This window comes from Heloderma suspectum, chromosome 12 (assembly GCF_057233095.1).
Source record: "Heloderma suspectum isolate Gila_16-S chromosome 12, 16-S_ref, whole genome shotgun sequence".
Taxonomy (NCBI): domain Eukaryota; kingdom Metazoa; phylum Chordata; class Lepidosauria; order Squamata; family Helodermatidae; genus Heloderma; species Heloderma suspectum.
The window spans coordinates 4256605-4278213 of record NC_139469.1 but is presented as its reverse complement, the minus strand read 5'-3'; the positions used below and the strand labels follow the sequence as shown (position 1 = coordinate 4278213).

General features: G+C 49.6%; 1 protein-coding gene across 2 annotated transcripts in view; it reads left to right on the top strand.

Moving 5' to 3' along the window:
* The window catches only part of LLGL1 (LLGL scribble cell polarity complex component 1), a 78273-nt gene that overhangs the window by 31922 nt on the left and 24742 nt on the right, over nucleotides 1-21609 (top strand). The window contains exons 3-11 of one of the 2 annotated variants that reach the window (XM_084818138.1): nucleotides 10520-10601; nucleotides 12329-12459; nucleotides 13730-13888; nucleotides 14672-14834; nucleotides 15941-16076; nucleotides 16749-16803; nucleotides 17429-17583; nucleotides 18070-18287; nucleotides 18834-18901. In XM_084818138.1, the coding sequence (XP_084674264.1) occupies nucleotides 10520-10601; nucleotides 12329-12459; nucleotides 13730-13888; nucleotides 14672-14834; nucleotides 15941-16076; nucleotides 16749-16803; nucleotides 17429-17583; nucleotides 18070-18287; nucleotides 18834-18901 (1167 nt within the window). The remainder of the gene's footprint in view (nucleotides 1-10519; nucleotides 10602-12328; nucleotides 12460-13729; nucleotides 13889-14671; nucleotides 14835-15940; nucleotides 16077-16748; nucleotides 16804-17428; nucleotides 17584-18069; nucleotides 18288-18833; nucleotides 18902-21609) is intronic. The other variant, XM_084818139.1, reaches the window with a different exon arrangement.

The following is a 21609-nucleotide window of genomic DNA, read 5'->3' as shown; positions in this document are numbered from 1 at the left end:
GCTCCACCTAGAGACGGGGAAGAGCTGTGTCTGACTCTGGTACATGTAGACCAGCTATGAGGAAATCTGCAACTCTCCAGATGTTGTTGAACTCCAGATCCTCTCATCCCTGGCCATTGCTGTCTGGGGCTGATGGGAATTAGAGTCCAGGCATCTGGAGGGCCACACAGGGTTTCTTACCCCTGCTGTGGACAATCCTGAGCTAGATGTATAGTGGTCTGACTCTGTATAAGGCAGCCTCCGATCTTCAGCAAAAGAAGCGGCAGTACTCTGCAAGCTAAATTATGTGCATTTGTAGAATTCGGCTTTTTCCTCTAATCGAGGAAGGGGCGAGGATACAGAAGCTCCGCCTCCCAGCCATGGAAGGGTTTATTCAGCCCCCGGTGGCTTTGGGGGTGGCATTACTCAGCCTTTCAGGCAGACCTTTGCAGGGCGGAGCACGAGGTACTTGATCAGTCTCTCCTCCTCCTCCTCCTCATTCCCTGGCAAGTTGAACTCTTTTTGCCTCCCGATGCTTCAGGTTTACCTTGCACGTGCAAAACATAAGAACGTAGGAAGCTGCCGAATGCAGAGTCAGACCCTTGGTCCATCTAGCCCAGTATGGTCAGCACCGACTGGCAGCAGCAGCTCTACTCTGTTAAATTCTGTTAAATTTATTTAACAGACTGTTTTCCCCGGCCCTACCTGGAGATGCTGGGGATTCAACCTGGGACCTTCTCAGTGCAAACTAGGGGCTTTACTATGGAGGTACGGCCCTTGCTTCATTCTAGTATTAGGCACTTTTTACTGAGGCTTACACGCACACACACTCATGCTGTCACTATATGTGCCAGGGGTCAAACCTTGGACCTTCTACATGCAAAGCATGTGCTCAGCCAACGATCTATGGCCTTTGCCAACTTTGAGTTTGCCATGAAACCAAGTATCTCAAAATATCAACTTTCTAGCGCATCATATGCCATAGAACAATCTGGTGCCCTCCAGATGAAATGGACTGCAAGTCCTAGCATTCCCAGCAAGCATTCCCAGCCAGCCAGCCACCATGCTGGCTGGGGATGATAGGACTTGCAGCCCAACCCATCTGGTCGGCGCCAGGTTGGGGGAAGCTGCCATAGAATAAATCCCACTCTGATGTCCTGGCACTTGGCTTTCCAGGTGGTGTAGTAGTTGCTCAGCCTCCATTCATTACAGTCGGACAGACCTCCGATCTGCACCCTGTTGATATGAATGGAGATTGCAAAGCAGCAGAGCTGGGTGAATTCCACATGTTGTTTGTCGTGTGTGTGTGTGTGTGTGTGTGTGTGTGTGCGCGTGCGCGCGCGTGTTTTCTGAATGTGTCTATAATGGAATAGAAACTGCATTCATGAACATGGCTTAAGTTTTTAAAATAAAAATATCCTTTTTTGAAATGTAAAATCATATCATTTGGATATACTGTTTTGTCTTTGTTGATTACCCTTCGGTTTCTAAACGTGGGAGTTGTGGCTAGTGCAAGCCTATAAAGAGTCATTTGTCAGGTCGCCTAGGGCGAGTAAATCTTTCCTCCAGGCAAAAACCAAGAGCAAAGATCTTCTAAAGTTGGCTCCCCTCTCTATTGTTGCAAAACAACCATAGCCTAGGCTTTAAAATATGTAGTGGGGGTGTAGGCATCCCCCCCCCAAAGCTTCTTTCCACAAGGGGCTGTGCTGTCTTGTGTCTGCGGATGGTTATTGTTTTGTGTGAAAGGCCTGTGTTAATTGTGACGACTAGGCCCAAATGGCTGCCTACATAATCGCATAATTTTCTACAGACTTCAGCATCATTGGAGCAGAACCTCTGAGAAGTCGGAGGTGACTGGGAGGATATGCGGGACGCTGGCCTGAAGACTCCGTTCGGGTGCTGGATGGAGTGGCAGCAGGGCAACTGCGGTGCCTTGAGCTGTTGCCATTCAGTTTGGCTGCCTGCTGGCTTCCCCTGGGTCCTTGGCGCTTGATTTGAGCACTTCAGTCTGCTTCTGAATGCCAAGGCTTGCCCCGGAGCACCCTGCATCACAAGAGTGTCTGAGCGTAACAGGAGTGCCTCTCATTTCCTTGTTTGAGTAATTGCAGATCACAGCCAGCCATCCCCTTTCTGTCGTATTAGGGAAGGGATCCCCACGGAGGTTCCGTGCCCAGCTCCCGGAGCCCCGTTGGGTTTCCACACCTTGGAGAGCTCCTTCATAGTCCTGACCAGTTCTGACTGAATCCCCGAGTGGGTTCACTGCCCCACTGACATCGGAGCCCCCAGCCTCCGCTGTTTCAAGGGGGTCGGTTGCTCGTGTGACGTAGACGCTTTGCTGCCTCAGGCCGTCCCGGGGCTCAGTTTTCCTCTGCGAAAGGCTCACTCCGGCCCCACCAACCGACGTAACCCCCCCCCCCCCAAGGAAGCTGCGCCCGCCGACCCCCCGACCGATGCAATGAAACTGCTTCCCGGGGAAGGTTGACTTTGGTTGTGCTTGAGGGGCTGTCTGTAGCGCAGCGCGGTCCTCTTCCTTATTCGCTGCAGCAGCGCAGGGGGGCAGGACGCAGCGCCCTGCGCTGAGACCACCGCAATGCTTCAAGCGCAGTGGGACGGTGGCACAGGAAGGAACCGCGAGAACAAAGTCTGTTTAACCTTGAAGCTAGGCATGCAAGCTGTGTGGGAAACACATCTACCTTCGCCTCTCCTGGTTCTGTCAGCCGAACTCTCCTCCTCCCACCCTCTCTGGCACTTTCTGAATTCTCGCTGCTTTGAGCATGATCCTGCCTGCAGTTTAGGCCATCTGCCAGCTTGGGTGCATTTAAAGCCCTCTTGCCAGTGGCCTCCCCCGGCTTTTCTTTGCAGGGTTTCTTGATCACTGCAGGCAAGGCTCCTTGCCTGCTAGAATTGCATCTGCAGCCACCTCGCTCTTTCTCCCCCTCCTCATTTAACAAGATGGCTCTTATTCCTAGAGTGCAGCCAGGTCTCTCCCTGAACCCCCTCCCCACCTTTGCCAGCCTCTTCTGCCAGGGTTGGGGTGGTGGTGGGGAGGAATATAAAGCACACCTCCGGCTCTCTTGCTAGAGTTCATGCAGAGCAGTTGTTACTCAGTCTTCCAAATACACCTTGAGCACTTGCTGCTGAACAGTTTAATCTTCCGCTGGTTTGCTTTGAATCCAAAATCAGAACTCACCAACTCCTCTCTCCCCCCCCCCCACCCTCGCGGCCAAAAAAAAAAGCCCTTAGCCCACAGAAGGCTTCAGGTTTGCATTCAGGTCCAGCTTCCTGGAAAAACCCTTCTGAACTGATTTTTCAGCTTCTGTTTTATTTTTTTCCTTTCTTTTTAATGCCATCCTTCAATATGCAATTATAGATGGGTTTGCAAAACTTGAGAGTAAGCATAGAGTAAAAAAAAAAAATGGTGGCAGAACTACAGCAAATGGCAGGGTAAAAGGAGCTATGGAAATTGGGGCTAAACGCCTTCAGGTGACAAAAGCCTGGAAAAATAGAACATAGGAAGCTGCCTTATACTGATTCAGACCCTTGGTCCACCTCTGGGGTAGATTGCCACTGTAAGCAGAGGCTCTACGTAGCTGTGGTTTGCTTTCCGTAAAGGTAGCTGACAAGGGCAGCTTTCTTGCTCTGTCTGGCCGCTGGTGGAATATTTGGATCCAGATGGGAGTCGGGCTGAGGAATTGTGGCTTCTCCCAACAGCGAAGCATCAATGCTGCTTGGAGAGCATTTAAAGATGTGTTTTTCACCACTCCGCTACTGATTAAATATGAGCTGCTTTATGGCCGATGGGTCTTTAAGGATGCGATCCTATGCATGTTTAAACAGAAAAAAAGGTCCTACATCTCCCAGCATTTCCCAGCAGAGAGGAGTGGGAAGCACAGAAGGAAGTGCTCGGTGCAGGTTCTTAAGAATCTCTGCTCTCCCTTCAAAAGATGAAGGGAGGTTTCTAGTTCTTACGGGCTGGGAAGATGTGCTTCGAAGTTTGTAGTCAATGTTGGCCGAAGTCACAATGGAGGATGGCTAAATAAGATTGCCAGCGGTTCTTGGCGCGGGGAGAGCTGCTCCCTTTCCCATGACTTTCCAAACCAAGAGGAAGAAACAGGTACAGATTGAGTAAGATAGGCTGCGCCACTGTCTCAAGGTCATCCAGTGACCTTCATGGCCAGGTGCGATTTTGAACCTGGCTCTTCCTGATCCTAGTCCAACATCTAGACACAGCACTAACCTCCCTCAACCTGACACTTCCAGATCTGTGGGACTATAACTCCCACCACCCTACCCAGCATGCTGATGGGAGTTGTAGTCCCACAGCCCTGGAGGGCTGCACATCTGCTTGTTCCAAGTGGAGGCCAGCTTAACTGGTTCTGCTGCCCTACAGATGGAAATCAAAGATTTTCATTTTTTATTTTTAAAGCGAGCCCAGCTGTGGAAGAGGGCCGAATCTCCTGGCTAGATTTGGGGAGGGGAGAACTCCTCAAAACGACAGCTCCTATGTCAAGGCAGCGAATCCTAGGGTATCAAAGATCCTTGGTATTTTGTTGTCCAAGATTAAGAGGCAGGGGGAGGACAGTCAGGGTTGTGTTCTCTGGACACCCCCCCCCCTCCCCGCTGAAGTGTTTAAGTGCAAAAGTGAAAATAGACAGAGTCCTTGCTGGTGGAGGAGAGATGGTGTTTTTCTAGCTGTTCCCACAGAATCATGATGTTCCCACAAGTCCATTTGGGATGGGAAGTGGGACGGGCTCAGCTCTTTGACGGGTCACCTCTTTTCTTTTATTGCAGCTATAAATCTCTGAAGCATTTTCCCAATAAAACAACGCTACTCCGCCTCTCAAGACGAAATGATTTCTAGGGCATTGGCCTAAGGAAGTGCCGCGATGAACAGACAGAACAGTCCACGCCTCTCCATCTGAGCCTTTATAAGGAGGGAGGGAGGGAATCTTCCTAATAGCATCCCAGTGACATGACAAGTGCCTACCCAGACCTTAAGGTCTTCCTCAGCGGCCCTTCTCCGTGAGCCCCTGCCAAAGGAAGTGAGGCAGGTGGCTACTAGGAGGAGGGCTTTCTCTGCTGTGGCACCCCAGCTGTGGAATGAGCTCCCGAGTGAGGTTCACCTGGCACCTACATTGTATTCCTTCTGGCGCCAGGTGAAGACCTTTTTATTTTCCAAGGCATTTTAACATTTCAGCTTTCTAGACTTTTAGCTTTGCTGTTTTAAATCTGTATTTTAAATTCCTGCATTGCTGCTAGGTTTTATTCTGGTTGTATCCTGGTTGTATTGTTTACTGTGGTTTTAATGTTTTATATGTTTTGTATTGTTTTATTGTGTGCTCTTTGGTTTTAATTTTTGTAAACCCCCCAGAGAGCTCCGGCTATTGGGTGGTATAGAAATGAAATAAATAAGTAAGTAAGTAAGTGTTCCTCTTGGACCAGGTCAGCCCCCGTGGTGACGCGAGCTCGCTGGGCGCTCACTGCTGTGGACTGACCTGCAGGAACCATTCCCATCCCTTGGGAGTTGACTCACACATGCAGTTCTCTATCTGCTGGTACATGCTCCATCGAGTGCAGAATGCGTGTGGACCAAAAGATCCATGTGCAGGGATGCAAGGGGTCGCATAGAGAGGCATTTTTTAGCTGCTGATCCACAGGTATGGACCTCTTCCTCCTCCTTAGAGAATCTTTTAAACCTGGACATAATTTTAAAGTCCAGCGTGAGTCCTGCTGGATCAGGTAGAAGCCAATAGCTATCAACAGTGGCTAGCTGGATGGTGATGGAATGTCAAAATGGCTTGATGATTTGACTGTGTCTTAATTAAAAAAAAAGCCTATTGTACACCACAGGAAGATGGCGTAGAAATCTCGTAAATACAGGCCTAAAAAACCAGACTATTGGATTTAAGAGATTGTTATGTGCCCCATCGTCAGGATGTGATGGTTTATTAACACAAAGTACAACTTCATGTATCATGGAAACAGGAAGTCCATATGGAAATTCATATACATTACTCGTAATGTAAGCTTTTTTGTATGCAATTTTGCCTATTTTTTTTGCCTAATATTTTTGCAAGCAATTTTCTCTAATGAACACAAAAATGTTTCATGTTTTCCCCTAATATACAGATGTTTGTTTTTGTGATGATATTTGTAATAGTAAATACAATACAATTGTAATACAATACAAAATACAATAGTACGTACTTTTTATTGGAGCTATATTGTATTGCAAGTTTCAGAGAAGAGTAAACACCAAGGGATTACTGTATGTTGATTTGTGTATTAGTTGAAGTGCAAATCACGTACCAATTCAACTCTCAGGGCAGCTGCCAAGGTATATCTTCGTTGCCTCCCTGTGAAGTCATCAGGTGTAAATTTGCCTATTTAGAATGTAGATGTCCATTTGGGTCCACCTTAGTCGTTCTTCATGATGATGATAATGATGGTGATAATAATTTTATTTTTGTTGTTATTTTGACAGTGAGAGCCAGTGTGGTGTAGTGGCGAGAGTGTTGGATTGGGAGCCAGGAGATCCAGGTTCTAGTCCCCACTCAGCCATGGAAACTCACTGGGTGACTTTGGGCCAGTCACAGACTCCCAGCCCAACCTACCTCTCAGGGTTGTTGTTGTGAGGATAAAATGGAGAGGAGGAGGATAATGTAAGCCGCCTTGGGTTCCTTGCAAGAGGAAAAAAGGCGGGATATAAATGCAATAAATAAATACAATAAATAAATATTTTGGGGATAAGCTCAAGAGATCATGGCTAGTGGTCAGACCATGATGGGAGGGATGTTGAGCAGAATAAAACTGATTTCACTGTGTTCCCCTTGAATGTAGGCTTTGTTTGTTTTTTGAACTCAGTTTGCCAGATAAAGATTTTTGAAATTGCCATGTATGCTTCTCTCTCGTATTACATTGGTGCTCTGTAAAACTCTTGTACCTCCTAAGTAGGCCTCTGTGCCCTGTGGAGGGCAGAGAAACTGGATCTAGGTCTTTCCTTGTGCAGAGGTTTAGTGCCAGTCGAAGTATCTCTGAGCATATGTGAAGTGCTCTTTCCCCTTTGCCCCAAAACAAAGTGGGACGGTTCCTGCCTAGCTGGGATTAGGAGGCTGTGATGGTTGGGCAAACTGCGTGCCACCTCCTGTTTTTCATTTTTTGAAAACGCACACGCGTTAAGCTGCCTTCTTTGCCGTGGGGCAGGGATGCGAGATGAACCCCTGGGGGCTCTTCTGGGGCTGCTCACGCTAATGCCGTTCGTGCCTAAAGAAGCAGCGTCTAATTGCTTCTTGATGCATGAATTGGTCCCGGATGGCTTGTCGGAGGGGTTGGTCCAGGAACAGCCAGTGGTGTGAGCAAGAATGGAATGGAGCGGCAAAAGGAGTGTATAGCCTAGCAACTGTATCTTCCTCCTCCTCCCCCCTAGATTGTCGACGTCGTCAGCCAGGCCAGCTGGAGACAAGACCTTTGGTACAATGGTAGAGGATCACGATCAGAGGTGGCCAACTCTCGGCACGCAGGCTGTATGCGGCCCCCGCAGCCTCTGACGCTGCTTCTACCAAAATCTTGTGTCAGTCGCACCAGAATTACTGATTTTCCGCCAAAAATCTGTGGCAAACGGCTATGAAACACTGCCGTGGCCAAATTCAGTTTTAAATTTGGCCACGGTAGCATTCTGGAGTGGTTTGCCAGGTTTTTTTGTGCTGCTGCTGCTGGCGCTGCTGCTGGTTTCCACTGGCGCCCCGCAGACTGTATTCTGCAAGGGAATCGGGGGCGGGGGCGGGGTTGAAAACGGCCCCTGGACTTTCCGAAGTTGGCCACTCTTGATCTTGATGGTCCAAAAAACTTTACAGCATTGTATGTACTTGTTTCTAAAAGTGTAAACGGAAGCTGTAGTGTGTGTGTGTGGTTTGCTTATGGTGTAGATACAGGGTAGGATTAACCTCCTTCAGAGGAGACCCTTATTGTCTCTGTATGATCCAGTGCTCTACCCTTCTCCCCCTTCTAATCCACCTGTGATGGGGGTGGGTGGTTCTGCCGAGTCTGTACTGGGTGTGATTTGTGATTCAATCCTGCCCAAGGGAGGGGCTCAACAGAACAATCTGGTGTCACCTTCTGGAGGGGCTCCCAACTCTCATTTTGCATTATACATCCCTCGGAAACCAGAGCAGATGGAACCACCCAGTTCTTCTCTGTGTGTGGATCGTGGCTTTGGAATGTCTACGCATGCAAAGCAGGGAGTTAGCACCATTCTTTCAAAACTAGGTCACCGCTGACATGGAAAACAAAAGCAATAGTTTGTGTCTGGAAATGAAAGGAAAGCTGTGATGCGAGCCGTAGCAAGGCTGTACAGGCACCACGCTTAAAACAAACGAAAAACCTGACTGAGCACAGTCCCAACACCCCCCCCCCCCAATTCTCCAAGAAAATGCTGTTCTTCTATAAGTTATGCTAACAGGGCAAATCCTCCTAAATTGTTTCTGTGAATAATCCTGCACTTTAAGAGCTATCTGGTATCATTTTGGTATTATCTTTTCGGGAGGCAGGACGGGACAAGGGCTGCCCCCACCAGCAACTTCGTTTTCCTCCCCTCCCCTGAGATTAATAGACATTGTACCCCCCCCCCACACACACATATTTTCAAGTAGAGGGCTAGAAACTTGGTTTGTTCGTCTTATTTTTAAACGCATGCTTGGTTTATAGGAAAGCTGATCTTTTCAATCAGTCCTGCACCCCTGTAGCAATGCAACACAACACACAGCTCACATGTGTGTTTGTATAGAGTGTGTGTATGGGGGAATCTTAGCAACTCAAGCACCCCTTCTCCTGTGCTTCCTCCACTTCAAGATGAGAAGCTAGCTGAGTAAGTCCTCTGTGTGTGTGTGTACACGTGTACATGAGAGATCCGACTGTGGAACTAGAGGAGTCAGTTTCCCCGTGCAACTGGTGAGAAAGAGGCCAGTTGCTTGGTGACCCCCTCTGTGTGGGATTCGGACAAATGTTCCTCTGTGCGTGATGGAGGGGAGACAGAAAACCCAGTCAGGCCTGAAATGGTGGACGGTGATCAACTTTCTAGGCCTCTCGTTGCCGCTGCTTTTGTGGGTCGGCTTTTGTGCTTGAGGAACGCAACCCCAGTGCCACTCTCACCCTACATGTTCAGTATTGAGCCAAATCCCTTGTGCAAGAAGGTTTGCCAACAGACCAGAAGAAATGAGGCCAGTGTGTTCCTGTGTCTCTTGATCACAGCTTGGGCAATCAATAGTCAGTGCTTCCCACAGCACGGAGGTGAATGTTGGCATCTGCTTTCAATTAACAGGTAGCTAAGGGCACAGGACTAGGAACACTTTATTTATTTATTTTATTTAAAGTTGGCAAACCATGCATAACCAATAATATTTAGCCTTTTACATTACACAGTTGTTTTAATGTTTTTAACTTCCTTGGTTTTTAAAATTGTGCTAACAATTTTATTTATTTTTTATTGTTTGCACACCTCCGTGATGGCTTTTTAGCAAATAAGCCAGCATATAAATGTTAATGAATGAATAAATGAGCCCTACAGCCACAAGAATTGGTCTTTTGAAGGTACTGCAGACGCTCTGTTCTTGCTACAGCAGATGTAACATGGTCTGGTACCCAAGACTTAGGGGTAGCCGGTAGAACCATTTCTCTCCCTCTCGTCTCTACTCTTCACTCTGGGTAACCCTTTCTTAAAATCCTCTCAGGGTAGTGGCTGCCAGCTCTGGATCATCCAACGAAGCTGATGGCTGGTAGATTCAGGACGTATCAGAAGGCAGGGGTGTAGAACGTCAGGCCTAGGGTCCCAGTCCGGCCCTCCATGGCCCCCCAGAAGGCTCTGCTCCATTTCCCCTGACTTACAATCATTTGGTAATTTCCTGGGTTTTATGCAGTTTTCCCCCCGTTCTAAAAGGTTGAAATGCCTCTCCTAACCTGAAGTTACTGGCAGTGAGAGCTTTAAGTGAAAGTATGCTGGCATTTTTGGCCCCACCTCTTTTGCTTTCACCTCCACCCCTTTTGCCTTCAACTCCGCCCACCACTGGAATGCGACCCCGGAGAGCTCCTCTGAAAAGGGATGTGTCACTTGGACTGAAAGAGGTTCAACACCCCAGCTGAGAGGGAAGGACTTCTTCACACAGCATGATATTAACCTGTGGAATTCACTGCCGCAGGATGTGGTGGTGACAGCCACTGACTTGGGGGGCTTTCAGAGTGGCTCAGACAAATTCATGGAGGATGGGGAGAGGTCTATCAATGACTATTAGTTGGACCTCCATATTCAGGAGCAGTCTTACTCTGAGTGCTAGTTGGTGGTAGTGATGGGCAGCAGTTGGAGAACCCTGTTGTGGGCTTCCTGCTGGGCAGTTTCTGTGGGAAATGGAATGCTCGATAAGATGGGGTTTTGGCCCGTTCCAGCAGGGCTCTCATTGAGACAGGTAACGTAACTTCACTGGAGCTGAAGGTCTGTGATCCTCCCCCTTTGGACCCCCACGTCTCTTCCTTGACTCCGTACCTTCCTCAGATATGGAGCTCCTGGCGTGGAGTTCACGGGTCTACACAAGGAGACCGCGACGGTCACCCAGATGCACTTCCTACCTGGACAGGTAAGGGATCTCTGCCTTTGGTTTGTAACCTGGGTTGTTGCAGGTCCCCTCTCTTCGCTGCTTACCAGCACCTCGTTTGGTCTCTTGGTTTGTTAAGTTTGTGTCCTGTCTTTCCACCAAGTGGTGCTTACGGTGGCTGGCAGGAGTACAGCACCAATTCAAATAGTGAAAACCAAGTAGGTGAAACATCAGTGAAACTGATCAACAGCCAGCTGAACAAATCACAACATTGACGGTGACCGTAAGTTGGCCAGTCCCTTTGCAGCAGAGATGAGCGGGCAGGCGGGAGCATCACGTGGCTCCACCAGATGGCCACCTACGTGGACACCCCTACGTTAAGGTGGCAGCGCATGCACAGGGTTGGGGAAATCTTTGTGAGGTTTTCCGGCCGTTGGGGGGCAACTTGAGAAATTGGCCTCAACAGACATTCTGCATCCCCTTGTATTTTATAACTGACTCTTATTTTTGGCCCTGCCCCTTTTGCCTTTAGCTCCGCCCACCATTGGAATGCGGCCCCCAAGAGCTTCTCTGAAATAAAATTTGGCCCTGGGGCTGAGCGAGGTTCTACACCCCTGCTAAAAGGGGAGGACTTCGTCACACAACGCAATATTAACCTGTGGAATTCACTGCCGCAGGATGTGGTGGTGATAGCCACTGACCTGGTTGGCTTTCAGAGGAGGTCAGATTCATGGAGGAGGGGGAGAAGTCCATCAGTGGCTATTAGTGGACTATTAGTGTTCAGAAGCAACCTACCTCTGAGTACCAGTTGTTACAGGTGGAGGGCAGCAATTGGAGAAACTGATTGTGTTCTCTCTCCGGCCTTACCTATTCTGTCTGTCTGTCTCTGCAAGGTCTCTGGGGTGGGAATTGAGGCATATTGGGCATCAACCTCTGGAAGTTTGGGGTGTATTGGGGAGCTTGAGAATGCCTTTCTTAGACACAAAAAGCAAAGAAAAATTCCAAAATCCATATTAACGTAATACCGTTGTCAGGACAAAGCAACGGTCACCAAAAATGTGCGTCCTTTGGAGATATCCAGATCTCTTCATCAATCAAGATGTTACAAACCCCATGTTTGGTTGGATGGGTGGGGGGTATAGGAGGGAAAAGGTGGGGGGTTGACTTGAAGTTGAGGTCATGATGTCTTTATGGGCCAAGTCTTAAAGTGAAATGCAGAGAAGAGTTTGCAGATGCTCAAATTGGGCTCTACCGGGTGATTTGACAATTTCTGGGTTCATCTGGAGCTGCCTGTCGGCTTTCTGGGGACAAGAAAGCAGCAAGCAATGATGGATCCCCCATTTTTGAAAACATAAAATCTAGCTGTTCCTCAGAACTCTCTCCATCCCGGACAAAACAAACAGGTTCCTTGGTCAGTGGAAGAGAGGGGGGGAAAAAGGAAAGGTTCCTCCTGTGCAAGCACCGGGTCATTACTGACCCCAAGAGGGACGCCGCTTGCGCTGGCGTTTTCGTGGCAGACTGTAGCGGGGTGGCTTGCCATTGCCTTCCCCAGTCGTGACCACCTTTCCCCCAGCAAGCTGGGTACTCATTTTACCAACCTCGGAAGGATGGAGGGCTGAGTCGACCTGAGCCGGCTACCCGGGACCCGGCTTCCGCCGGGATCGAACTCGGGTCGTGGGGAGAGTTTTGGTTGCAATACTGCCGCCTACCACTCCGCGCCACACGAGGCTCTCTGAAAGAGAGGAGAGGTGATTAATCTTATTTTTCAGGGCCATCTGCTCTCGCTTCTGGATGACAACACTATCCACCTGTGGGAGATCTATCAGAAAGATGGCTACTCTCACTTGGAAGAGACCCGCAGCTTCGTCCTCCCCGGACGTCCAGGGTTCGACAACGCTAAGTACTCACTGATGCCTGCCTCCTTTTTTTCTCTTTCATGCTTGGGGCGTTGTGGGATCTGGGAGCAAGCTGGGGACTCCTTGTCAACTTTGTTGACAGCTCAGTATCTTGCCTACCTTTCTTCGACCAGCCGCCCGCCGCCTTGCTTCATGGGCACTCTTCTTTCGCATGGGGTATAGGGTGGGGGCACAAGTGAAGTCGGAGGCAGCAGGATGGATGGGTCTTAGCACCAAGGCGATAGATTTCAGAGCCCTGGCTGGGTGGCAAAGGTGTGAGCTGGGATGGCTGTGGGTCAAACCTCCTCCCTGCTGGGAACCCGCGAGGGGTTCTTGGACAAGCTAGCATGATTCAGCTTTTGCTCTGCGGAGGTGTTTGTGAGCAAAGGGGGTGTTGAACCTCTTTCCCCCCGGGGGCGGAATTCCATTTTAGAGAACTCTCAGGGGCACTTCAGTCTTTTAGAATTGGGGGAAGGCATGTGCAAAAGCTGGGAAAACAAATGCTCAGTGCTCAGGGGAAGTGGGCATGGCCATCTGGCACACCCTGGATGGCTGGATTTGGCCCCCTGGCCTGAGGCTCCACACCCCTGGGCAAGCAGCCCTTCCCACCGCTTGGCACATGCGACGGAACCTGCCTCCGTCATCCCGTCCTGAGCACTTGTCACTGCTTGCCTGGGTGTGCACTCTGGGGAAACGCAGTCTGAGTGTTTTGGATCTGGGACTCTGAGCTGGCAGTGCATCTTAAAAGAGGCACGCAGGAGGGGGAAGAGCGTCCCCTCTCGAGTTCCGTTGCTGGGAAACGAACGCTTGGGATGCTGGCCGTTGAAAAGGGTTGCTGCGGGAACACGGGGGGAGAGCGCTTGCTGTAGCTGTGCAAACTTTCTTCTTGGAGGAGTCAGCTTGGCGGGAGTGTAAATAACCACTTGGGTGTGTGTGTGATCAGTATAGTCCTTTTCAGAATGTGTTCTGGGCTTGGTTAAGGAAGACCTGGTTGCCCAAAGCATAGCCGGGCCCCTACTGGGCATCTTCCCCCTATAGTCACAGCTGCAGAGGAGTGCTGGGGATATGGGCTTCATGTTCTCAATTTTTTATTAAGCACAGCGCACCTGGCCAGGTCCCCCATGACTGGAGCTTGCACCCTGGAACATGTCTCAGGGGTGCCCTGCAGTGCATGGGGATTCGTTATTAACTTTCCCAGACAGTTTTGAAAAGCGTCGGCCCCACAGTCCAGCGGTGGGGCTCTTGATTGCCCGATGGCTCTTCTCCTCCCCATAGCTCTCCTCCAAGCATTACCCGGGTGACGGTGATCCTGCTGCAGTCCACCTGCGCCATGGCTTCTCTTGGCACGGAAGGGGGCGGCGTCTACTTCCTTGACCTCCCGGGCTTGACGTTGCTGGAGGACAGGACCCTCTACCAAGACGAGGTCTTGCAGGGGTGAGCTGCCCTGATTGTGCGTTTGAAGGTTGGGTGATCAGGCTCAGTGGCGGGAGGAGCAGCTGGGAAGTAGGGACATGTGGCCTTCTCCAGGTGGTGGGGGAGGTGTTGGCGTGGGAGGCATGGGCAGGTACTCTGTGCCTTTCAAATAAAAGGATGGATGAACAGTTGTAGAGATGTTGGAGGAATCTGTTTGGGCAGGGGAGCCCGCTTAGCTTTTGTCAGCTCAATCTCGAGTCGACTTACTGAATCTTTATGTTTCAGTCCCCGCCACCCAGCCCATCCTAAAGGTTGAAGATGGGTTAATACGTGAAGGCATCAACCGAGTAAAGCGTTTTGGCAGGGAAAAAGTAAATGCCCCTTGCGTCTCCAAGGAAAGGGGTTGGGAAGCTGTTGCGGGGGGCAACCAAAGAGAACGCTCCTCTGTGTGGCTTCGATGTTTTGGGTTTGACGAGATGGTCGTTAAGGCTTTCTTCATGGTCCATCTTCACGACCGTTTGCTCTGGGACCTGCCATGAAAGCCTTTATGGCAGCCTGACCCAAAGCAGTGCCCTTCAGATGGGTTGGACTGCAACTCTCATCATCCCCCAGCCAGCAGAGCTGGCTGGGGGATGATGGGGTTGTAGTCCAACCCATCTGGAGCTTGCCGTGTTGGGGAAGGCTGCTTTACGGCAAACCGATGTGCTTACGGAGCTGTCAGTTGGAAGGCAGGTGCCTGGTCACTAGTCCCCTGAAGGTGAAGAGCAAATCAAGGGCTCACAGCATCTCTCCTTCTCCTCCCAGCATCCCAGAAGACTACCGGTGTGGGAAGGCTCTTGGCCCTGTGGAGACCCTGCAGGAACACCCTCGGGACCCTTCCCAGATACTGGTCGGTTACAGCAGAGGTCTGATGGTTCTGTGGAACAAAAGCACGAGAGAGATCCACCATCTCTTCCTGGGCAACCAGGTAACTGAAGAACCACCCGTAAGCAACGCCATCCCCAGCCTTCTCAGTTGTGCCAGAAGCCCTGATGTATGCATGTTACCTGGGTGAGATGGTAGCCTCCCCATGCTGGCTAATGGGAATTGTAGTCTTGACACATCTGGAAAGCTCCAGGCTGGGGAAGGCTAGGTTAAACAATCCCAGTCAGAGTAAGACAGTATTGAGTTGGATGGGTTTGCCTTGGAATAAAGCAGTGCACAACCAATTTCAGCAAGAGCAGTTGAATCCATTTCAGGAAGATGGGTAGTACTCTGTGGTGGGGCACATCCTATATTTATGCAGGAACACTCAGTTCAGTCCCCAGCATATCCAGTTAGAAGGATCTGGGATAGCAGAGCTGGGAAAGAGCTTCCCTTGGAGAGCTGCTACTGGTCATAATAGGATATAATGGGCTAGATGGGCCAGTGGTCTGATCCGGTATCAGGGAGCATCATAGGTTACATATGTTTGACCAGAGGTGGCAAGTGGGACCAAAAAATGGTGTACCGCTCCACGGGCCACGATGCTAGAGTCTGAAGGAGATTCCAACAGGGCTTATCCTTCATGTGAATTCTGGATTTCCCCCAGTGCAGACTTTCCTGAACATGAGGCCCCAGGTGCTGTTGGACAACAATTCCAATCATCCCCATCTGGCATATAAGATGGTCGGGAACGATGGAAGTCGTTGTCCAACAACACCTAGGGGCCCATGGTTGGGCCCCGCTTGTCCAAGGGAAATGGTTCAGCCTCCAGCGAAAGTGAACCCAGCCTGGCATAGGATGAGCGGGGGGGCCTTGTAGGGCAGCCGCCTGTCGGGCTAGCTCAGCCTTCCTGGTGCCTTCCAGATGTGATGGAGTACAACTCCCATCTGCCCCGGCCAGTGTGGCCAATGGTCTGAGATTACAGAAGGCGTAATCTAAAACATCGGGAGGGCACCTTGCACGTGCCACGTCTTCTCTGTGTTGGCTGCGGTGCAGCTCTGCTCTCCTGAGATGGTTTAGAAAACCGTACTTTCCTCTCCTGTGCTTTGAGCCCAAAGGCATCCCAAATGCTTTTGGCTTCACAGTTGGTTTTTTGGGGGGGTTTTGCAGCAGCTGGAGAGCCTCGGTTGGGAGCGGAGCGGCCGGACAATCGTCAGCTCCCACAGCGACGGAGGGTACGCGGTGTGGCCGGTGACGAGCAGCGTCCCCAAGACTCTGCAGCCGGCCACCTCCACCATCCCTTATGGTGAGATTAAACGGGCAGGGCCTTGTTCAGTGCTCCGCTTGGGCTCTGCGTCTGTGCAGCTGATGTGGGTTTTCCTCCTCCCAAAAGAAATCTGCTTTATTTATTCATTCATTCTGTTTCTGGGTCATCCTGCAACTGAAGCTCTCAGGGTGATGTATGTAATAAAAACAAATACAATAAAACCAGTGGTAACACACATTCAAAGGTTTTTTAAGAGGTTCTAAAGCAGATACAGTTTAAAATACATTAAAAAGAAGTGGTAAATATCCAAGCAGCTAAAATATAGGGAAAGACTGTTTTAAAAAGCACCATTAAACTATCATTAAAAATAAAACAAGCAGCCGTTAATTCTTGAGGCCTTTTAAAAGGCCTGGGAGAATAAAAAGGTCTTTGCCTGGCACTAAAAAGTCCCTGGCACCCACAATAATTATGAGGACCAGCAACTTAACAATCACTTAAACAGAATGTGAGATTTTCAGCATTCCACGGTGACCAAGAGCTCTTCTAGGAGTGTGTTTGGCTTTGCACAACATTTGGCCCGGCACCAACTAAGATGAATATCTGCTACTGCGGTGTGGGGTGGGGGGATAATTTTTTTCCCTCTTTGCTTCCTCAGATGTGAAGCTCTAGATAGGAAGCACTTTATTTCAAAACCTTCCTTTTCCGTTCTAGGTCCATTCCCGTGCAAAGCGATCAACAAAATCATGTGGCAGACGTGTGAATCGGGGTATGTGCTGCTTCTAGATTTGACTGTGACTCATTCCCTGGATGTATATTTACCCTGTGCTTTGAAAATTGACAGTCAAGCAAATAGGAATGCTGGCTGGCAAAGGCGTTTTTATTCAGGCAGGCCTTTGGCGTGTGAGTTGGTTTGTTGCTGAAGGGATGTTTAACTGGATTGTTGCTGTCTATTGCTTTTGTTGCTGTGTTTTTAACTGTGTTTGGACCTGTTTTTTAATGTTTTTTATTAAGATTTTGTTTGTAAACTCTCTTTTATTAGAGTTGTCTGCCTTGAGTGCCATTTTGGGCAAAAAGGCAGGATAGTCATAAAGCAAACAAATAAATATTCATTTATTACAGAATGTATAAACCGCTCTACTGTGAGTGATATCGGAGCGGTGTACAATAGATTAAAACAAAATAATAAAATTGCACTAAAAGCAAAAAGGTCAATACAGCAGTGGCTGGAATGTACCCATCAGTTAGGAAATAAATAAATGCTGTCCCCCATAGAGTAGTGTCTTTGCGCTTTGCGCCCACTTGGGTCTACTGCAAGTACTGCCGGCCGGGTACAAAGGAGGAACTCTGCCGGCATTGCCTGACCGCCTGGTGTCACTCCTCCCTCCTTGCAGGGGTCACTACATCATCTTCAGCGGAGGGATGCCCAGGGCCAGTTACGGCGACAGACACTGTGTCACGATCCTTCAGGGGCAGTCTTTGGTCACCCTGGACTTCACGTCTCGCGTGATCGACTTCTTTACAGTGTACAACACAGAGGTAGAGGAGGGTATGCATTTTGCTATTTTAACCACAAGAGCACCACAGTTTCCCTCTTCCCAGCCAGTTTCCCCTCCTGTGTGACTATTTCATAGCAGCTCTCCTCCTTCTCCCTGGTCTCTCTGGATTGGAGCATTTCCATCAGGGTGCAGAACCCTTCTGAGGTCCTGTTCCCCAGATGGCCATGCCCCCTCTCCCCGGCCACGCCCCCTTTCCCACCAATCACTGAGTGGTTTCCTGGTTGGTGAATGGTTTTCTTCCTGTTCCGAAAGGTTGAAATGCCTCCTCTAAGGCTTCCTTTCTGGCAGGAAGAGCTTTAAGCTACAATATGCTGGTGTTTGGGGCAGTTCGGCCCCTCCCTTTTGCCTCCTGCCGTGCCCGCCACTGGAATGCAGCCCCCGAGAGCTTGTCCGAAATGGAATTTGGCCCTCAGCGGAGAGGGGTTCAACACCCCTGATTTAACGGGCGGGCTCTTCCTTTCTTCTGCCTCTTCCAGAGTTCGACAATCCCACTGCGTTGGTGGTTCTGGTGGAGGAAGAGCTGGTGGTTATCGATCTGCAGACGCCGGGCTGGCCTACAATTCCTGCCCCCTACCTGGCCCCGCTCCATTCCTCCGCCATCACCTGCTCCTACCACATCTCCAACATCCCCCTCAAGCTCTGGGAGAGGATTATCAGCGCAGGAGAGCAGCAGAGCCCCCGGCTCTCCTCAGTGGTGAGTTGATGCTGGGATGTTGCTGGGAATCCCATCTTGCCCCGTTGCCATTCTCAGGGGGTGGCACCATACTTGCTTCGACACCCGTCCAACATGGATCTGTGTGTGCACACACTAAACAATTTCACTTCTGTGACCAAGACATCTGAATTCCCAAACCACTGTATATTATACTGGCTGCAGAACGTCGCACAACTCTATTGCTGTTTGACGTGGTTTTGTTCTGCTGTTGCTAGTCTAGGGGAGAGGCAAGGAGCTGTGCAGGGCACCTGATCACAGAATCCTTATTTGGACACTCCGCCAATGCATGGGTAATTCCTGCTGACGTTTTGAAATGCACCTTTGCAGCCATAAGGGACTAGAAGCTTGCTTAAACAAAAAGCAGAGGTTGTCAGTCACGCTGTGCCTGATCCTGCATTCTGCACTCCCGTTCTGGTCAGCCCACTCTTTTTGCACCAAAAGACTTCCCTTTAGTTGTGTTTTTTAAGTCTTACCCTGCATGGCCATAAGCAGTTTCCTCATCCATGTCTGTGTGTGTCTTAACAGAACTGGCCCATCAACGGAGGTAGAAACCTCGCCCAGGAACCAACGCAGAGGGGGCTTCTCTTGACTGGGTGAGTTATCGGGCCATCTCTGCCCTGTCCTCCTCATGCCGGTTGGGTTGGGCGGGGGAATGGGTTGAGTGCTTCAGCTAATGGGTGGTATAGAAATGGAAGAAGTAAATAAATAATATCCCATGTTTGCCACTATTGCTGGTGGTGAAGGGCTTGGGAAGGATATTCTAGAGCATATCTTTTGAAAAACAGATTTGGCACAGCTAGCAAAGGTACCAAAAACTAATCAAGGGTTTCAAGCACCTTCCCTATGAGGAACAGTTAAAGCAGCCTTCCTCCAACCAGATGTTTTGGCTGCAACGTTCATCAGCAGCAGCCAGCATGGCCAGTGGTCAGGGATGATGGCAGTTGTAGTCCAGCATATCTGGAGGGTGCCAGCCTTCAGAAGGCCAGCCTATGCGTTTTATGGGGTGCTTTTAATTTAGACAGAGAGATGCAATAAAAGGTCTGATAAAATTCTGGGTAGCGTGGGAGGAAGGGGATAGAGAGAAGCTTTTCTTCCTCTCTTACGATGCTATGGATTTGAGGCTCTCCTCATGAAATTGGTTAGCAGCGGATTCAGGGCAGATGAAAGCAACTGCACCTTTGCACAATGTAGTGTTAATTGATAGAACTCACTACCATAAGATGGGGTGACAGCCGCTAGCTTATATTGCTTTCAAATGGGCATAGGCACATTCACAGAAGGGGAGATAATGATCCGTGACAGCCAGGTGGAACCTCCAGGGTCAGAGGGAGCATACCTTTTCACTCCCAGACGCGTGAGACAAAGAATGGTGAATGATGGATGGTTGCTTTCATTCCTTGCTTGTAAGCTCCCGTTAATATTGTCTTGAGCTAGCAGGGCTCTTCTTGTGTTTCAATAGGAGTGGGACGAGACCCTCCTCTTTGGGTGGACAGACAAATTCCCCCCTCCCCTCAAATTAGTTTGGCTTCTTGGCAAGAGTGCGTTAGTGGCTTGGCGTCTTTTTTCCCTCTTCCCTCCTCCTTCTCTCTCTCTCCCTCTTTCTCTCTTTATTGTCTTCCTTTACATTTGGCAATGCCTCAGCCACTTTGAGCCAAGCACATTCTGGGTTTCAATCTGCTCCAGCCCCTATGGAGAGCTCAGCCAGGGTTTGCTGGCCCGGCCGGCCGGCAGATGTTCAGGCCCAAATGGGAAGTTCGGTGGAGGGGAGGTTGGAATAGCCAGCCAGATCTTGGCTCACAGCCAAGCCTTGGAGGTCCCGCCGGGAAGGAAGCGCCCAATTCATGTCTCATGTCAGCCGTGAACTATCTCGTGGCCTTTCGGGCTTTGTAGCTTAGAAAAAAGAGAGTAAGGGGGAATACGATAGAGGTTTATAAAATTATGCCTGGCGTGCAGGAAGCAGAGAGGGAGAAGAAACTTCTCCCTCTCTTGTAATACTAGATCCCAGTGGGGTCATCCCACAAAGCTGAATGGACGGACAAAAAGTAAAACTTCTTCACAAAGCGCATAGATAAACCATGGAAAAACTGTAGAATTTATTGCCAGCAATGGCCACCAACTTGGATGGCCACCAACTTGGATGGCTTTTAAAAGGGGTTAGACATGTTCACTTAGGATAAGGCTATCGATGGCCAGATTTGCATGTCAAGTTTATTATGAGCGAGCCTTCTGTCCGCAGTTCGTTTATCGTGACATGCGACCTGGGAACTCTCGTTTGTCTCTCCAAGTCGAGCCAGAGCCAGGTCATGGTTTGTTCTTGGGTTATGTCTCTGACTTGCCTCTCCCCAGATAAGCCAGAGTTCTTAGTTTGCAAGTCACGATTAACAAACTACAAGTGGATGATCTGCAGGTTGTTCAGCTCCTCCTGCCGATCGGGCCGTGTGACCGGTACCTCGGCTGGTTCACAGCAAGCCTCTTTGGAATGCTGGGTTATCGTGATGTGCAAATGCAGCCAATGGCTGCTACTTATGATGGCTAAAGATGACTCCCAGGTAGGCCTTTAGTCTGATCCAGGATGGCTGTTCTTACGTTCTTAAGCTGCTGTATTCTTGGGTCCCTGTTCGGCAATATAGCGATAATTAATACCAGCCTACCATATAGGCTTATTTGTAAGGAGAATATAAGCAAAGTGCTTTTCACACTGGAAAGGGCAATGTAAATGGAAACTTTTCTGGAACAGGACTCTTAGCTTTCGAAATGAAAAGAAAAGTTTGAGGTGGGGCGGCCGACCTGTCCTGAATGGGAGACTTCTCTTTCTGTCTTCCCCTTCCCAACTACCGTATTTCGGCTCATAATGTGAGGAGCTGAAAGGCTTTCAAGAAGCGATTGCCAAAACCAATTGCAACCTGATCTCCCCCCACCCCCCCGCCACAGCCTGGTAACATTGGCGGCAGCTTCGCTTTCAAATTCCTTCAGCGTGTGGAAATAATAAAAATGGGCTTTTCAGGTTTTGCTTTCGAGGAGGAGGAAGTGAGGGGTCTGAAGACTGGAAAAGTGTGCGTGCAAGAGAAAAGCGTCTCCTCGTTGCAGGGTGGCCAGTTCAGTTTCATACTACTGGCAAACGAGCCCTTTTGAATGAGTAACTGTGACAATCCCAAGAATTCTGCACTCCAGATCCTGCAGCCGGAGTACTGCCATAGTTAAACTGTGGAATTCACCACCACAGGATGTAGCGATGGCCACCAACTTGGATGGCTTTAAAAGGGGGCTGAACAAATTCCTGGAGGAGAAGGCTATCTATGGC